Source organism: Palaemon carinicauda, chromosome 15, assembly GCF_036898095.1.
Source record: "Palaemon carinicauda isolate YSFRI2023 chromosome 15, ASM3689809v2, whole genome shotgun sequence".
Classification (NCBI taxonomy): Eukaryota; Metazoa; Arthropoda; class Malacostraca; order Decapoda; family Palaemonidae; genus Palaemon; species Palaemon carinicauda.
The window spans coordinates 6,580,017-6,594,228 of NC_090739.1; the positions used below are offsets into that span (position 1 = coordinate 6,580,017).

The 14,212-nt window shown below is 42.0% G+C and overlaps 1 protein-coding gene across 12 annotated transcripts in view; it reads left to right on the forward strand.

The window, feature by feature from the left end:
• LOC137654458 (microtubule-associated serine/threonine-protein kinase 3-like) overlaps window positions 1–13,876 on the forward strand; it is a 51,007-nt gene extending 37,131 nt beyond the window's left edge. For all 12 annotated transcript variants that reach the window (XM_068388102.1, XM_068388092.1, XM_068388097.1 and 9 more), the window contains one exon: window positions 9,896–13,876. In XM_068388102.1, coding sequence (XP_068244203.1) covers window positions 9,896–11,149 — 1,254 coding nt within the window. In that variant the 3' untranslated portion in view covers window positions 11,150–13,876. The remainder of the gene's footprint in view (window positions 1–9,895) is intronic.
• Window positions 13,877–14,212: the final 336 nt, after the last annotated feature.

Genomic DNA, 14,212 nt, shown 5'->3' on the forward strand with positions numbered 1-14,212 from the left:
TCCCCTCTCCTGCACTAGTACTCTCTCCTTCTCCCGCCCTGGAAGGATTTTTGGCGGGGGGGCTTTCCGTTGAAGATTTCTCCATCGGACAAGGGGTGACTGCTTACCTCTTCCTCTGGGAGCTTACCAGGTTCTTTCCCTCCTCGGTTACGGCCCGAGGTTTGGTTCAAGGAAGCTACAGGAAGATCAAGGGTACTTTCCTCCTCTCGAGCTCAGGCACCTTGGCCTTTCGTCGTTAAGTATCTACTTGCGGACAAGCTCGATGTTGTACCATCTGGACGCACTGACTGAAGGCTTCCTTCGGGTGTCTCATCTGTGGAGGTCAACGACCTCAGACACCCTTCCATCCTTGAGAAGAGTTTTGTCTTTGCCCAAGGACAGAGACTTAAACATCTGCTGTGCGGAGTAAATCGACTTCCGGTTTCACTCCTCCAAGGCGCTTTCTTCCAGACTCTGCAGGGCTCCAGCTCCCTTTTCTTTCAACCACGTCGGCCTAAGTTATCGGCTACGACAACTGGGACAAGGTGTCCAATTGCAGTTTCCTCCTGTCAGGAACAGATGGCACGGGAGACTCCCCCGGGGGGGGCATAGTCCTAAAAGGAGTTCACGAACTCTAGGATTGCAGGTTTTTTCGCCGGGAGGATGCTTAAGGTTACTCATCCGAATGACAGCTTCCCGATGCCCATTCCCGCACAATCTCTGTGAGTAGCCAAGGATATCGCGCCTGCCGTCTCTGTCAGCGAATTCAGTGTCTCTGAACCTCTATGCCATAGCATCAGCAGAGTTGCCCGGTTGGGCAGAATGATCCATACCTTAGGCGAAGGTCTTCCTTAGGATCATCGACGGCTTCACCCCCGGCCCCCTCAGTCGATCCTTTCTTGTAAGGAAGGATCTGAGAGGGGACGTCCATAGTCGACCTCTCAGCCCTGATCAAGTTTGTCGAACAAACTTCGGCCAGCGTAGACCAGCAGAATCGATCAGACTGGTAACGAGGCGACAGGACTCCTTTAACCCTGGATCGGAAGGACGGGTACTTTCAGTTTCCATTCCATCCATCTTCCAGGGTGCTCGTCGAATTCAGCCTAAACTGCAAGTATTCCTGCTTATGATGCAGTGTGGCTATCCCGCCGTGGCATAGCAGGTTTGTTTCCCCAGAGAACTCTCCCTGCCTTCCTCTTGGCCGCTCAGGTGCAGACTTCCGCCTCCTCTGCTGTTTGGAGGGCTGGTCAACTCCGGTAGGCTCGGGTTTCGACCTGATTCAGCGCCGGGAAAAGCTTCCGAATGCTGACCATGAGTGTGGGCTCATGGTATTTTGCTTGGAGCCTTCTCTTCCTCTGCCTCAACATCTGGAGTATCTGGCCATGATATTGAGTCAACCGCCTTACCACGTTGGAAACCCCGCTTCTCGTCCGTCCAGCGAGGTTAAGCAACGTCGGTACTTGGATGGGTGACCACCTGGGGACGCCAGATTCTGTTACCACATCCTCCGAGCCTTCCTTTCGGTTCACCGTGGCAAGACTGAGGAGAGTCGCAGTACCTGTTCTCAGTCAAGCAGAGTTTTCAGCCCTACCTTGGAACGTTTCCTAGTTCTTCTTTCCTCATTGACCCGTTTATAGTCCGAACGGTCGCCTCAGGATAAGTTCCATGTGGGGCGATCCAAGTTCCGGTGGCTTCAGGCAATGTTTAACCGGACTCCCTGGCCCTATGGGACCAGCGGAACTATTAAACCTGCAATGGGTGTTGACCTATGGAGCCTCTTGATGGTAGTGGATATTCTCGTCCTTTCCCCACATTCTTGATGCGGTTCTCGGACTCGTCAAAGGAAAGGGGGGGGGGGGGCATGTTCCGGTCCAGGCCTATGGTCAAGACCTGAAGGATACCTCTCCATCATTCAGGCAGGCTTAAGGGCCTTAGTCTGGCCCCTCTTCAGATCCTACCGCTCCTGCCAAGTCGCCCCGTTGCGTGTCGACTTCATGCTAACCAGCAGGGGACGCATTTTCACACCTTCACATCTTGCAGTAGAGATATCGGGATGATTGAGATTCTCTCAATTCCACCATCGGCTCTCTCATTCCAGGCAGGGGAATGTCTCTCTCAGACTATCCGAGCAGAGCCTCATAGAGAGAGTGTACCTAGGGGTCTTTGACCTTGGGTAACCAGCAAGTGCTGGTCTGGGGGACCTGATCGCGACAGCTTGGAACCTCAAGCTTCCGCTAGTTTTCCCCCCAGTCTCAGACCCCGAGACTCTGGCAAGATGCATTCCGGTGATGGTGGGACAACTTCGACGCCTGCGTCTTCCCTCCTTTTTGTCTGCGGACAATGGGTCTCAACAAAACCAGGTTGTCTGTCAACCTTTCAATGGGAGAGCTCCACTGGGACTATGTGCAGAACGGTTTCTGGACCCTCTGCTTCCCCTGACGGAACTCCCGGGAGAGCTTCTCCCACGGCGCAGACTACTCAAGCAACCACACTGCGACATCTCTCCCGAACCGGGGCGTCGCTTCGGCTTCATGCCTAGAGACACTACGCTTCCTCCTCTAGAAGAGACAACCCGCTACAGTCGCGGTACGGAGGTCGCGTCATCTGCGATAGTCATCCACAGGGGTCTCCCAGGCAAAGTGAAGAGTCTAAGGTGGTTGGTGCCGTGGGAGATATACTTCTTCCCGTGAGGCCTCTTCTCCAGCAATAACGGTCTTATTGCCTTTCGGCGGGAGGAAACTCCTTTCCGCTCTTGGCAATGAAGCCTGTCGCTCAGCCTTTCCCTGACCTTCAGGCTTAAAGGAATAACTTTTTCCTGCCCGCTGGATCTATCCTCGCTCATGCGAAGCTACGATCGTCCCTGCCCTAGTCGGAGGAAGACCTCCAACTTGGAGCATGGCTCGGACTTTTAGTCCTTTAAGAGATCTTCTCAAGACCCTTTTACGACAGGCCTCGGATTGTATTCCGCCCTGGGTCTTCTGCTCACTCTGGCCACGGCCAGTGTGTGAGCAATCTTCTTGGTCTCTTACTACTCCCCCCCTTTCTAAGGAAGAGGGGAAGGCAACATTCAGGCTCGCTCCTGAGTTGTTGGCTAGACTCAGAATCTGAGGGTCCCGACCCTTCGGTCCGATTCATTCAAGATTTTGAGTCTCCATTCTGTGTCTGATGTCCCAAGACCTTCTCTTTCTTGCCAGTACAGGAATCGAGAGGTTAGCGCTGGGAACAGCTGCAGTTTGGCCTCAGTTGCAGCCGATTTGGGAACACAAGGAGGACATGGGGGGAGAGTCACCAGTATACCTCTTCAGCCCGGACTCAAGGACATTCATCTCGACCTGTCTTCAGACCCTCCCCCGTCACGTCGCCCTACAGCACGATGTTGGATACATCGCAACGTCCCTCGCCTTCGAGTAATACTACTCTGTGACGCAGGTGCTACAAGCTGGAGTCTGGAAGCGTCTGATGACCTTCGCAGCCCGCTTCCTGCAGGGCGTGACCCACAGGAGTCTCGATACGTTTTCTATCGCTCTGTGGTGGCTACACAACAGCTGGTCTAACCTCAGGCTCCTTTTTGGACAGGTAGCAGAAGGTTGAGGGCATTGTTATCAGGTTTTAGTCTGCATGAACGAAAGAAGTATGTCTGGCCCTTACTTCTTTCTTCATCATCCCCTCTACGGGGAAGCAGCATCCTGGTCTCTGCATAGCTGACCTCGAACCTCTGCAGGTAAACCATGCTTCCTTGTGTTCCGAGTATTGAGTCAATACTGTCGCGTCCCCCATACCCTGACGAGGTGGTATTGGGAACGTCTTAACCCAGAGTTCCTTCTGGAACTCCAGGTCAACTGCCTAAGACGGGTCACACTTCTTCCTTCACACACAAGCTTACGTAGGCCACATGGTTCCTTGCGGTGCAAGGAACTTGTGAGGTGCAGGGACTCCTTTTCTCGAGTGCGACTCACTCGGATTCTGAGTCCCCGGGTAAAGCCAAAGCCAGTATGGCTGGGGACTTTCCACCCTTCCTAAGGGATAAGTCACCCTTTGTAAATAGCGTGGTTTGTATTTCGGTTACGGAACAAATGACAAATTCGAAGATAATTTGTATTTTTCCTAACCATACAAACCTTAGCTATTTACACATATTTGCCCGCCAGCCCTGTCCCCCAAGACAAGTCCTACCTCTAAGTGAAAGTGAGTATTCACCTGTGTGTGAGGGGGAGGAGGGGTAGCTAGCTACCACTCCCCTACCCCCCCGCTAACTAGCGCGGGGGTAATACACCCTCGTTAAATTCTAATGGCTCGCCATTTCAGCTACGCTAAAAGTAATACCCTTTGTAAATAGCTAAGGTTTGTATGGTTAGGAAAAATACAAATTATCTTCGAATTTGTCATTTTTACCCTTTGCCCTTTTTTTCCATTGATTTTTTTCCCCTAAAAAATTGTGTGTATACATTTTTATTGTAAGGTTAGGACAATATTATTCCAGTTTATTGCATTTGTATGTGTGTACTGTATATTGAGGAAAAAAATGAAGGGAAATTTTTCATTAATTACAACAAAATAAAAAGAATTAGGAGAAGTCATCCAGATAAAATTTATAATTTATTTTATATTCAAGACAGGTGAAGGAAATGTATTTATTGTACAGTAATAGAAAATGCAATATTTCTCCCAGGACATTAGGCTATATTCACTAAATCCAACTGAGGGACCTGCCAAATCATTAGGTCATTATTCACACATCCAAATAATGACTAGTGTAAGCTTTTAACATTAAAAATCTATAGCAGTCTTTCAGATATAGTAGACATATATACATAAAAAAGAAAAGAAAGGGGCCCTTACACTGGATGTTACCATAAGCAAATACTGCTGACTAATAGACGTGATAGCAACTGAAGTTTCAACATGCAGTAAAACCTTGCCAAGTTGAACTTAACTTAGTCAGAAACCTTCCCAAGTCGGTATGAATCAGACTAGTGGAAAAAATGGGAACTTGATCAAGAGAGGGGGGGGGGTTCTCCGACTTCCCGTAAAAGGTTAGAACAGGGACTAAAGAAATACCATCTCCCTTATTAGTGTCAATATTTCAACATTCAAGGTTTTAATAGTGGATATAGAAAATATATTTATTTTATTGTTATTACTTATTAAATATTTTATTTTTCCTTCCTTTCTTCACTGGGCTATTTTTCCTGTTGGAGCCCCTGGGCTTATAGCATCCTGCTTTTCCAACTAGGATTGTAGCTTAGCAAGTAATAATAATGATGATGTGTATAGTGGAGACCCATGGGTTCAGGCTTTTGAATCTGTCAGCACCTCCAATGATATTTACCTGGGTGCTTTGTCTGCGCTCAGTCACCATCTTCCATACTTGGAGTAAGATTCATATGTCCCTTATCCCTACATAGGTTGTCACGTACAGCACAGCACTTCTCTACATTATAGAGGGCTTATTTAAGGAGTAAATGTGAACTGGAATTGCTAGCATTTTCCTTAGAGACAAATTTTATATGGATTCAATCCACCATGAAGTTGATTTGGAAGAATCAGCTTCCAAACTTACCTTACTCAACTTATTACGGTTCGTCTCGTTTATGAGATTACGGAACGCAGTTATAAAAGGAGATAACTCACTTTCAAGTTTTGCCTCTGTGTTTGCTTTCTCTTCAGCTATCTGTATTGTAGGTTGAATTAGGTGAAAATTGGCTAATTTCCGGGTTTGTTTACAACTGAAGGGTATGCGGGTGATGTTGCGCAAGTGCACGGAGGCCTTGTTTTTGTCAGTTGATGTATTAGCGCCTAAATTTACCTCGCTTGAATAACCTGTGATGAGCAGCTGGAAGAGCTTGCAAGCAAGCAGAACACACTGCCTTGGCAAGCTAAACATGATGGAAACAATGGACTTTAGTTGAATCTTCATTCATCCCAAGATTTAGGAGAATAGGGATATGCCAAGAAGTGTCTTTTTAGATGAATACTACAGGTGTAAGGCCATTGATGTAGTAACTGTAGGATATTCGTAATGGTTGTCATCTTAACTGTGGTTGTCATCTTAACTGCATTGCATCTGATATGTTAGTTGAGAAGAAATAGGCCGAGGATCACTTTCACTTGGTGAAGTCTCTTCTCGTTACACTGAATAGGCTGCCCTGGAATTTTAGGAACTTGCATTTTTAAGGTCCTTTACCTCTGTGAAACTAACCCGCATCTTAGCTTTTCTCTGTGCTTCCAGTTGCTCTTATTTAGGGGGATGATGTATCTTATATTCATCTTGAGGAAAGTTGGTTGCACACACTCAGGCCTGGTCTCTGTGCAGGTAGTCTCTGGAACTGTTGGAGACCCCTATTATAAGTTGCAGCCTAGTAATTGAAGATAATGCCAAAATTCTTTCTCCACTTCTCTGGAACCAAGTGCATTAGCCTTGGCTTTATCTACTAATGAAAGGGGAAAAAAAGCTTGCATAGCGGGGAACTATATAGGAAGTCCTCCACTTCTACCTTCACCAGGTTACGAGCAGCCAATAAATTTTCCTGACAAACTCCTGCAATTTTGTATAACTTTATCATTCTTAAGTGGGTTGTCTTGGATCCCCTGCAGACCCACTTCTAGAGAGAACATAAGACACCAGAATAAAACAGTCTGTTGAGCATTAAATTCTACTGTCCTAAGAAAATGTGGAACAGAAGGAAAACCATCACTTAATTGATTGATACCCACCCGATCCTCCCGTTTCTTTGGTAGAGACTACAAAAACTTAAGTTTGAACAAATTCCTTAGTATAAACCACTAGAAAAGGGATTCCTGTCTTTGGGAAAGGTAAAGTTTCCTTTCACAAGCATATCTCATCGATCATAATCCCATCTTAGCCAAGGAGGGTGATTTATGGCCAGGCACTCGTTCCAACCACCGAAGCATCCAGCAAACCATGATCGAGAAGAAACCAACTGCCTCTGCCAAGCTGTTCAAGGCAGACTTGTGTGTCATCAGAAGTACAATACTTTCTTAGGCGTGTTGGGACATTTCCTAAGGCATTCCTTAATCCACCAAGGCAATTGAGGAAATGTTGAAAATCTTTAAATTCCTCATTATTGAAGCCCTGCATTAAAACATGTTCAAATTAGAGCAAAATACACAACCTCTGCTAGATTGCCAAGGGTTTCCCAACACATACACACTCAACTCTAACCCCTATCACTAAACCCAGAAGACTCGAGTCAGGTCTCTTGAACCCAAAAACCCAAGGGTCCGTGCTAAGACAAAGATGGAACAGGAGGAACACAGGAACACCCTGGAATGGTAGAAATCTTGAACAGGATCACCATTTAGGAAGCAGACTGATGCCTCAATCATTTTAGGAATGATCAAGGCATGATCAGGGTTGTGGTGACCGATGTGGCAACGTCCCTGACTGGTGAACACCAGACTGGAGTTAGAAGTCCTGCTCAAACTCGCTAGTTTCTTTGGTTGCTAAAACCTCACCATCCTTGTGAACTAAGGATGGGGGGTTTTGGGAGAGCCTATAGGTCTATCTGTTGAGTCCAGCAGACATTGCCTGACCCCCTTTGGTCCTAGCTTGGGTGCTAATCATATGTATATATGGTCAGTCTTTAGGGCATTGTCCTGCTTACTAGGGCATGTCACTGTCCCTTGCCTCTCCATTCATGAGCAGCCTTTAAACAGGCTGACAGGATCCAGGAGGAATGGTAACCTGCCTAAAAGAAACCAAGGTAGGAGGAGACCCCGCCTGCAGGCCAAACCCAGACGGAACACTTAAAGGTCGGCTCCTTGGTAAGATCAAAGTCCCTTTAGAAGATCTCTGGAGTAAGGCCACTTACTGTTTGTGGTCTATATCATCCTCAGACCCAAAATATAGCACTTGGTGGGGGCCCTGGTCCACCACCCTAAATAAAACCCCTTGCTGCCAAATCCAGTACTGCTGGATAGACGATATCTCTGGAGTTCATTACTGGGTAAATACTCGGCAGAACCAGAGATGTTTTGGCAATCTTTAAACTCCCATCGAAAGGTGAAAAATATAACTTTCTCTCAAAGTATGCCCGGTCCCATATGCATCCCTTTTCTGACCTAGATACCCATTTTACTCTTTCTTCAATTGTCAGCTTGTTTGTATAATTACATTTTTTGTGCTATGACTATGCTGAAATATGCATAAACTTTGGGACGATAACTAAATACACCAAAGTGTAAAATTTTTCATAAAAATACAGATGAGAATATTATGCTAGGTACATTATGTTTGTGTGCACATTTGGTATAGCCTATGTAGCGTAGATTGTGTGTGGGGAGTGATATTTTTGGATTTGAGGGAAGGAGCTCACCACTCGATAGCAAGTAACCTTGAAATATGATGATTGGTCTTAAGATCCCTATTGGTGAGGAAAATTATCTCAAAAAGCCCATACAGTATTTATACATGCTAAAGGCTATTAAAATCTCTACAAAAATATTTTGAAGCATGTTTGGGATAAAAACTATATATTTTTTTAATATTGACCGATTTTTTTTAATTCAAACATGAAAAGATAAGGAATATTATTACCTAAAATCTAAAAAATCACTTATATTAAAATTTAAACCTTACATATGAAAAGTCACAATTGAAAATACTTTATCTTCTATACATTGATAAAATAAAAAAAATTAAAATACTATGAAAATTTCCTTTCCCAATATTTATGTATATACAGTAATAATCTTTCAAATGCATTTTAAATGAAATAAATTGGTCAAAAAAAAAAAAAAAAAAAGTAGAATAATGTTTCAAGTAACCCCCAAAAACATTGTTTTAATGTGTCTGACTCACGCTCCTTAAAAAGATTAGTGTAAGTATTAACTCTGAAAACAGCAATGTGGTAACAAAGAGAGAGGGGGGGGGGGGTAAGTTGCCATTTGGCCTTAGAATAAAAGTGTGGTGGGCTAGTTCAGTCTCCTAACCATTGTGGCTAAAATTACATGAGTAAATGCTGTGAATAACTTTGTAATTCTTGCTAGTTGAATTGAAATATATTGAGGCTAGTTATCGAATGTAAATGGTTTTAGCATCTTATAAGGTTGAAGTTTTCTAGTGCATGATTATAAGATTGAACATTTTTATAAGATTTATGATGATCTGATGACATATTCTTATTTACTGATGTAAAATCCCTCTTTGAAAAAAAAAATTAGATATAATATATTACATTTGCCCAACTCTTGAATGTAATAGGTAGGGGTGAGGAGTTTCCTTTGGCTGTTGGAGTTTGTTGCAACCTCCATTACTAATTCTTTTTTTTTTTGCTAACATTCATTTCTTGTTGCTTTGTATAAAAGTGAATTTTCCAACTATATTTTTAATAAACTGTACAATGGTATCTATTTGGATGGGTGCATACAAGTGAGGCAGCGGATAGAAAATTCACAGATAAGGAATATGGACTGTATTTTTGTGTTATCAATGTGGAAGGAAAACTCTTTACTTTGGAGTGTTATTACATATTTTGTAGAGTTTGTTTGTTGGTATTCTTTTCTAATAATGTGCTGGGACTCTTCAACTTTGTATATACAGTTTAGTGTAGTTCTTAATGTATTGGCAATACCTGTAGTCTTCTATATAGAGTAGTTTAACTAAAGGATATGGTATATATTTCTTTAAAATGCTTCATGGTGACATTTTAATTATTAACAAGCCCTGTATTGTATGTAAAATTTATGTATTCGGAATATTCAGGCTGTTCATAATACGGATTATAAATTTCAACCAGTTTTCTCTGTAAAGTACTTCATATGCATTAAATCAGTATGACTTGTAGATAAACTTAATGTATTTATAAATTACATCTGTAAAGACCATATTTGCAGCATCTGCAGAGAAATCATCTAATATATGAATTTTAAATATCTTAATTGTTTACTTCCTCAGCTTGCTGCTTCAGCCTCGCCTCCAATGTTAACACCGAGTCGCAGTTATCAGTCACTGAATCGCTCAGTTTCATCACAAGAGAGCATTCCAAATTCCCCAACCCGTTGTAAGTCCCCACATTCTCCTCCAACTGCCCGCCTCTTTTCTCCTCCTATAGACCAAGTTCAGTCTCCAGTTAATTCTTCAGGCTCGTCATCACCTACATCATCTGTGCCTAACTCTCCTGCTGGATCTTCAACGTTACACCAGCGTCCATCGTCTCTTCACGTTATCAACCATAAAGTAACGAATGTTAAAAGTTTTCGTTCACCAAATAGAAGAAAATCAGTTGGCCACATACCACTTTCGCCTTTAGCTCGAACACCTTCTCCTTCTCCTTTACCTGCTTCTCCAACAAGATCACCTTCTCCTCTGGTCCATCATCACAATCATAATCACCACCATCACCATCATCACTACCATCACCATTGTCCAGGTTCTTCAAACACAACTCAGACATATTCACCAGGTTCATCTTTAACTCCGGGTCCTGCAGCAAAGAAGTGCATTGGAAGACCCAAGAGTGCGGAGCCTGGCTCTCCATTGTTGCGTCGTGCACTTTCTCCTGACCGCCTCCATCCAAGGTCAGCAGAGGCTAAAGGCACACCAACCATAAGTCCTCTAGCAACTCCATCACCTAAGAGTGTTAGCAATCCTCCAAGAGTAACAGTTACCTCACAGTCTCCACCCAATTATGATACTTGTACACCAAGTGTAGTACGCTCGGCTGCACCCACATTGCTCACCCAGCGCTTCACTAGTGCAGTCAGCCTCCCTCCAACACTCCCAACTACTACATTAGAGGAAGCCCCAGAAGAATTGGATTCTCCCGAATGTCCTGACACAACGCGAACAAATTTTGGTGAAGGCCCCCAGGGAAATAGAGGATCACTGCCAGGGACCAACAGTGCTGGTTATGGGGGCAAAGCAGTTTCATCAGCATCATCGTCATCGTCTTCATCATCATCATCATCAACTTCTTCGAGTTGCCAAGATGGTTCTCAACCAACAACTCCCACTCAGAATTTACAGGGGGGTGTTTGTGTCGAGAGGAAAGGGAGTAAAGGACGGGCAGAAGGTAAAACTCGCAGTGACAGTAGAGGGCGTAGAGAAGCAAAAAAAGATGATGACAAGAGAGATTCTCGTCGTACGGCACAAGAAAAGAGGGAACTGTTTAAAGCGGGCAAGGAAAAGGAAGGGGGTACTATCTCCTAGGGTTGGCCCTCCGCTGGCCTGCCCACAGCCCCTAGTGGCACACAATTGTGCCTCCAACACTTGTGTGTGTTTTGGGCGGGACCGCGGCAAGTCCTCTCCAGTAAAAAATAGGAAATTTCTGCAGCCTGTGATGATAAATCTCTCTATCTCTTGACTACGCTAATAGAGTAGCCAAGCTACTAGAATCATTCCTGGTGATTGTTATAAATATATAAATATATATATAAATATATGTAAAGTTGTGTGAATTTGTTGTGATGGCCCCATGGCCCGGTTGTGTTAATACCATTGTGATATTATGGAGACCATGACAGTCTTAAGCTTGTGTCTGATAAAGTCAGCTATGGTTAGGCACTTTATAACTCTTTGGTCTCTGTCATTCTGTAAATATACTTAATTTTACTGTCATCTTTATCTCAAGAAGATTTTTACGTTTTTACTTACATTGAAGTTAATGTGTTTTAAGAGACAGAATTAATATAAATGTACTCATATTCATTTGTCATGTACATGAATTTTTCCCGTGTTGTGTATATTATGAACCTCAGTCATATTGGTGTTCAAACCCTCACACATACCATGTTGGAGGTGATAGGTGGAAATGAAAAACAATGAGGTGATTGGTCAGTTTATTTGTAGTTTTCTGCTTCTTATCCCTGGAGATAGAAGATAGACTTTAGTTTACAATTTTTTATTTTCCTTTTCTTCTAGGGTGAAATTACTCTCTCTCTTGGTGAAACTGTTTTACTTGTTTCCTTGCTGTGATTAATAGTAGAATTACCAGGAGTACTTAATAATTATTATTGATTCATAGATATTGTTACATAACAATAGTTGTCTCTTCAATTGTTTTTGGGTGCCACAATTATATTTAAATGAGTACCTGTAACAACTGATGTGATTTTTTGACAATTGATATCAGTTTTGTATAGCACCATTGGGCACATATTGCAATTAGCATTAGTGGGTTAAAAGTTCATAAGTCCTCATCAAAATTCATGGAGGCTAATTATTTCTTGTGTGAGATATTATCCAGTGAACTGTTTTTATGTAAATGTCATCCAATATTGCTGTAAAGTGTTGTTGTTTTTATGAAATACAGTAATATGATGCTTCCTTGATGCATTTGTGCTGCGTGAGGGCCTGATCTAGGTCTGTAATGGAAATTTAATGCTTTAATATAGCTGTTAGTCTTTTGTATCTGTGACGCCAGTCTCCCATTAGATATTAGTATTGAGGACAGGCATTTATATATTATGTAGGAAATTTATGAAAAAGTAAAAAAAATCTTGGTTTTCATGTATAGTGTTTCTAGTTTATGAATTCTCCAACTTTTTCCTAGATTGTGGTTAGTGCAGTATCCCCTGCTAAGTGTCATTCTCACCAGAGCTGATAATGGGACCAGTGGCCATGTGTCATTTCACAGTGTGTGCCAGTGGAGTCTTTAATGGGTCTTCCTTTCGCATCTATGTTCAGGAGCTAGACCTTTCAACAATGCATAGGGAATTTGTATAGAATATGGAACTATTTTTAGACAAAATAGCATCTTAGTGTATTTGTTAGTGTATACACCTCTTTGTGACAGAAAAAGGTCAATCTTTATATGTATTGAGGTATCGATAATGATTTGTGTTAGTAGCTGTAATTTTTTTAAGACTGCTTTCACTCCTAGATGACATTTGCATTGGAATTATAGGACTATAGCATGGATTTATTTATAATAGTGGGGTTTAAGAAATACTTGTGGTCATGAATAGCTTAATTCTTGAGCAAGTAACTAACCAGTGGAGTTTTCAATTTTTGTTTAACCTAATTTTGTACTGTCCGGGAAAGATTTTGAAAACTTGTTTACAGGAATAATTTTATTTCTTGGATATGAAGTAATATCCTTTAAGGGGATTGGGTAATGTTGTAGTAGAATTGAAATCTAACCTTGATACAAGTTAAGTAATCATATATTTGATTTTCTTAGTGAAAAGCTGGTTATATTCTTTTAACTGGCTTCAGGCAAATTTGAGTAGAACAGTATTTCCAATTGGTGTTAATTTGCTTTGGAGAGCACTGCAGCTATCATGTATTCAACATTGTTTTGCGCGTGATTTTGTGTGAAATTAATTCCTCCTTCCTTGCCGCTTGACATTTCTCACTCTTCGGTGTACTGAAGGAATGCCCATATCTTCTTTATAATAACTTTTTCAAGCCACAAATGTTTTCTTGATAATTATTTGGATTTTTCTTCTATTGGAGATTTTTTTTTATTTGCTTATACATTTTTGTTGGTTGGGCCCAGGCTGTATAATTTTCACCTACTTTTGCATTGCTTGTATGGTTTTCAAATGATATCAATTTCATTTACTCATGTTTAAGGTATTTCTGGTATTCATTCTTTTTACTGTATCCCATACGTAAATTTTAGTGGGTTAGATTCTCATCCCCTAAATAAATAAAATATTCAGTTAAAGGAAAATGCACTTTTGTATATACATTAGAAAATTATCTTTCATAATTTATAAAACTGGAGCTTACTACAGTTTTCAGGATTTTTCTTGTATTTTGTAGATATCAAATTGCCTGTAAAACAGTAGCTGGAATAATTTAAGTAAGTTAAGCCCCCTTTATCTTGTCCCTGTTAAGTCAGACTATACACCACCTTCATGTCCAACATGGTTGCTAAGCCGTCATACATCCCATGTTTTCTAGATACTAAAAATAAATTAGAAAAAATAAACAGGTATTTCTGCATTTTATTTCCCTAATGGCAGCCATAATTATGAGTTAAATAAAGTCAGATTTGTTTGTGTGAGATTGAGTATATAGACACAATACAATATAAAACTAGAAAGCTTAGAATGAGTGCAAAATAAATTCTACGGGGATTGGAACTAAAATGCACTTCATCTTGAGTAGAGTAGAGATTTAAACACTGAGCACCAGCCCTTACAAAATAATTTAGCCCTAGAGACCAAAGTGCCCTAATTTTTTGGCATTTTGGTTAACTCCTGTTATTTTCGGCATATATATATCGTAAAATTTTCATATATGTACGAGAAAAACTGGCTCTCA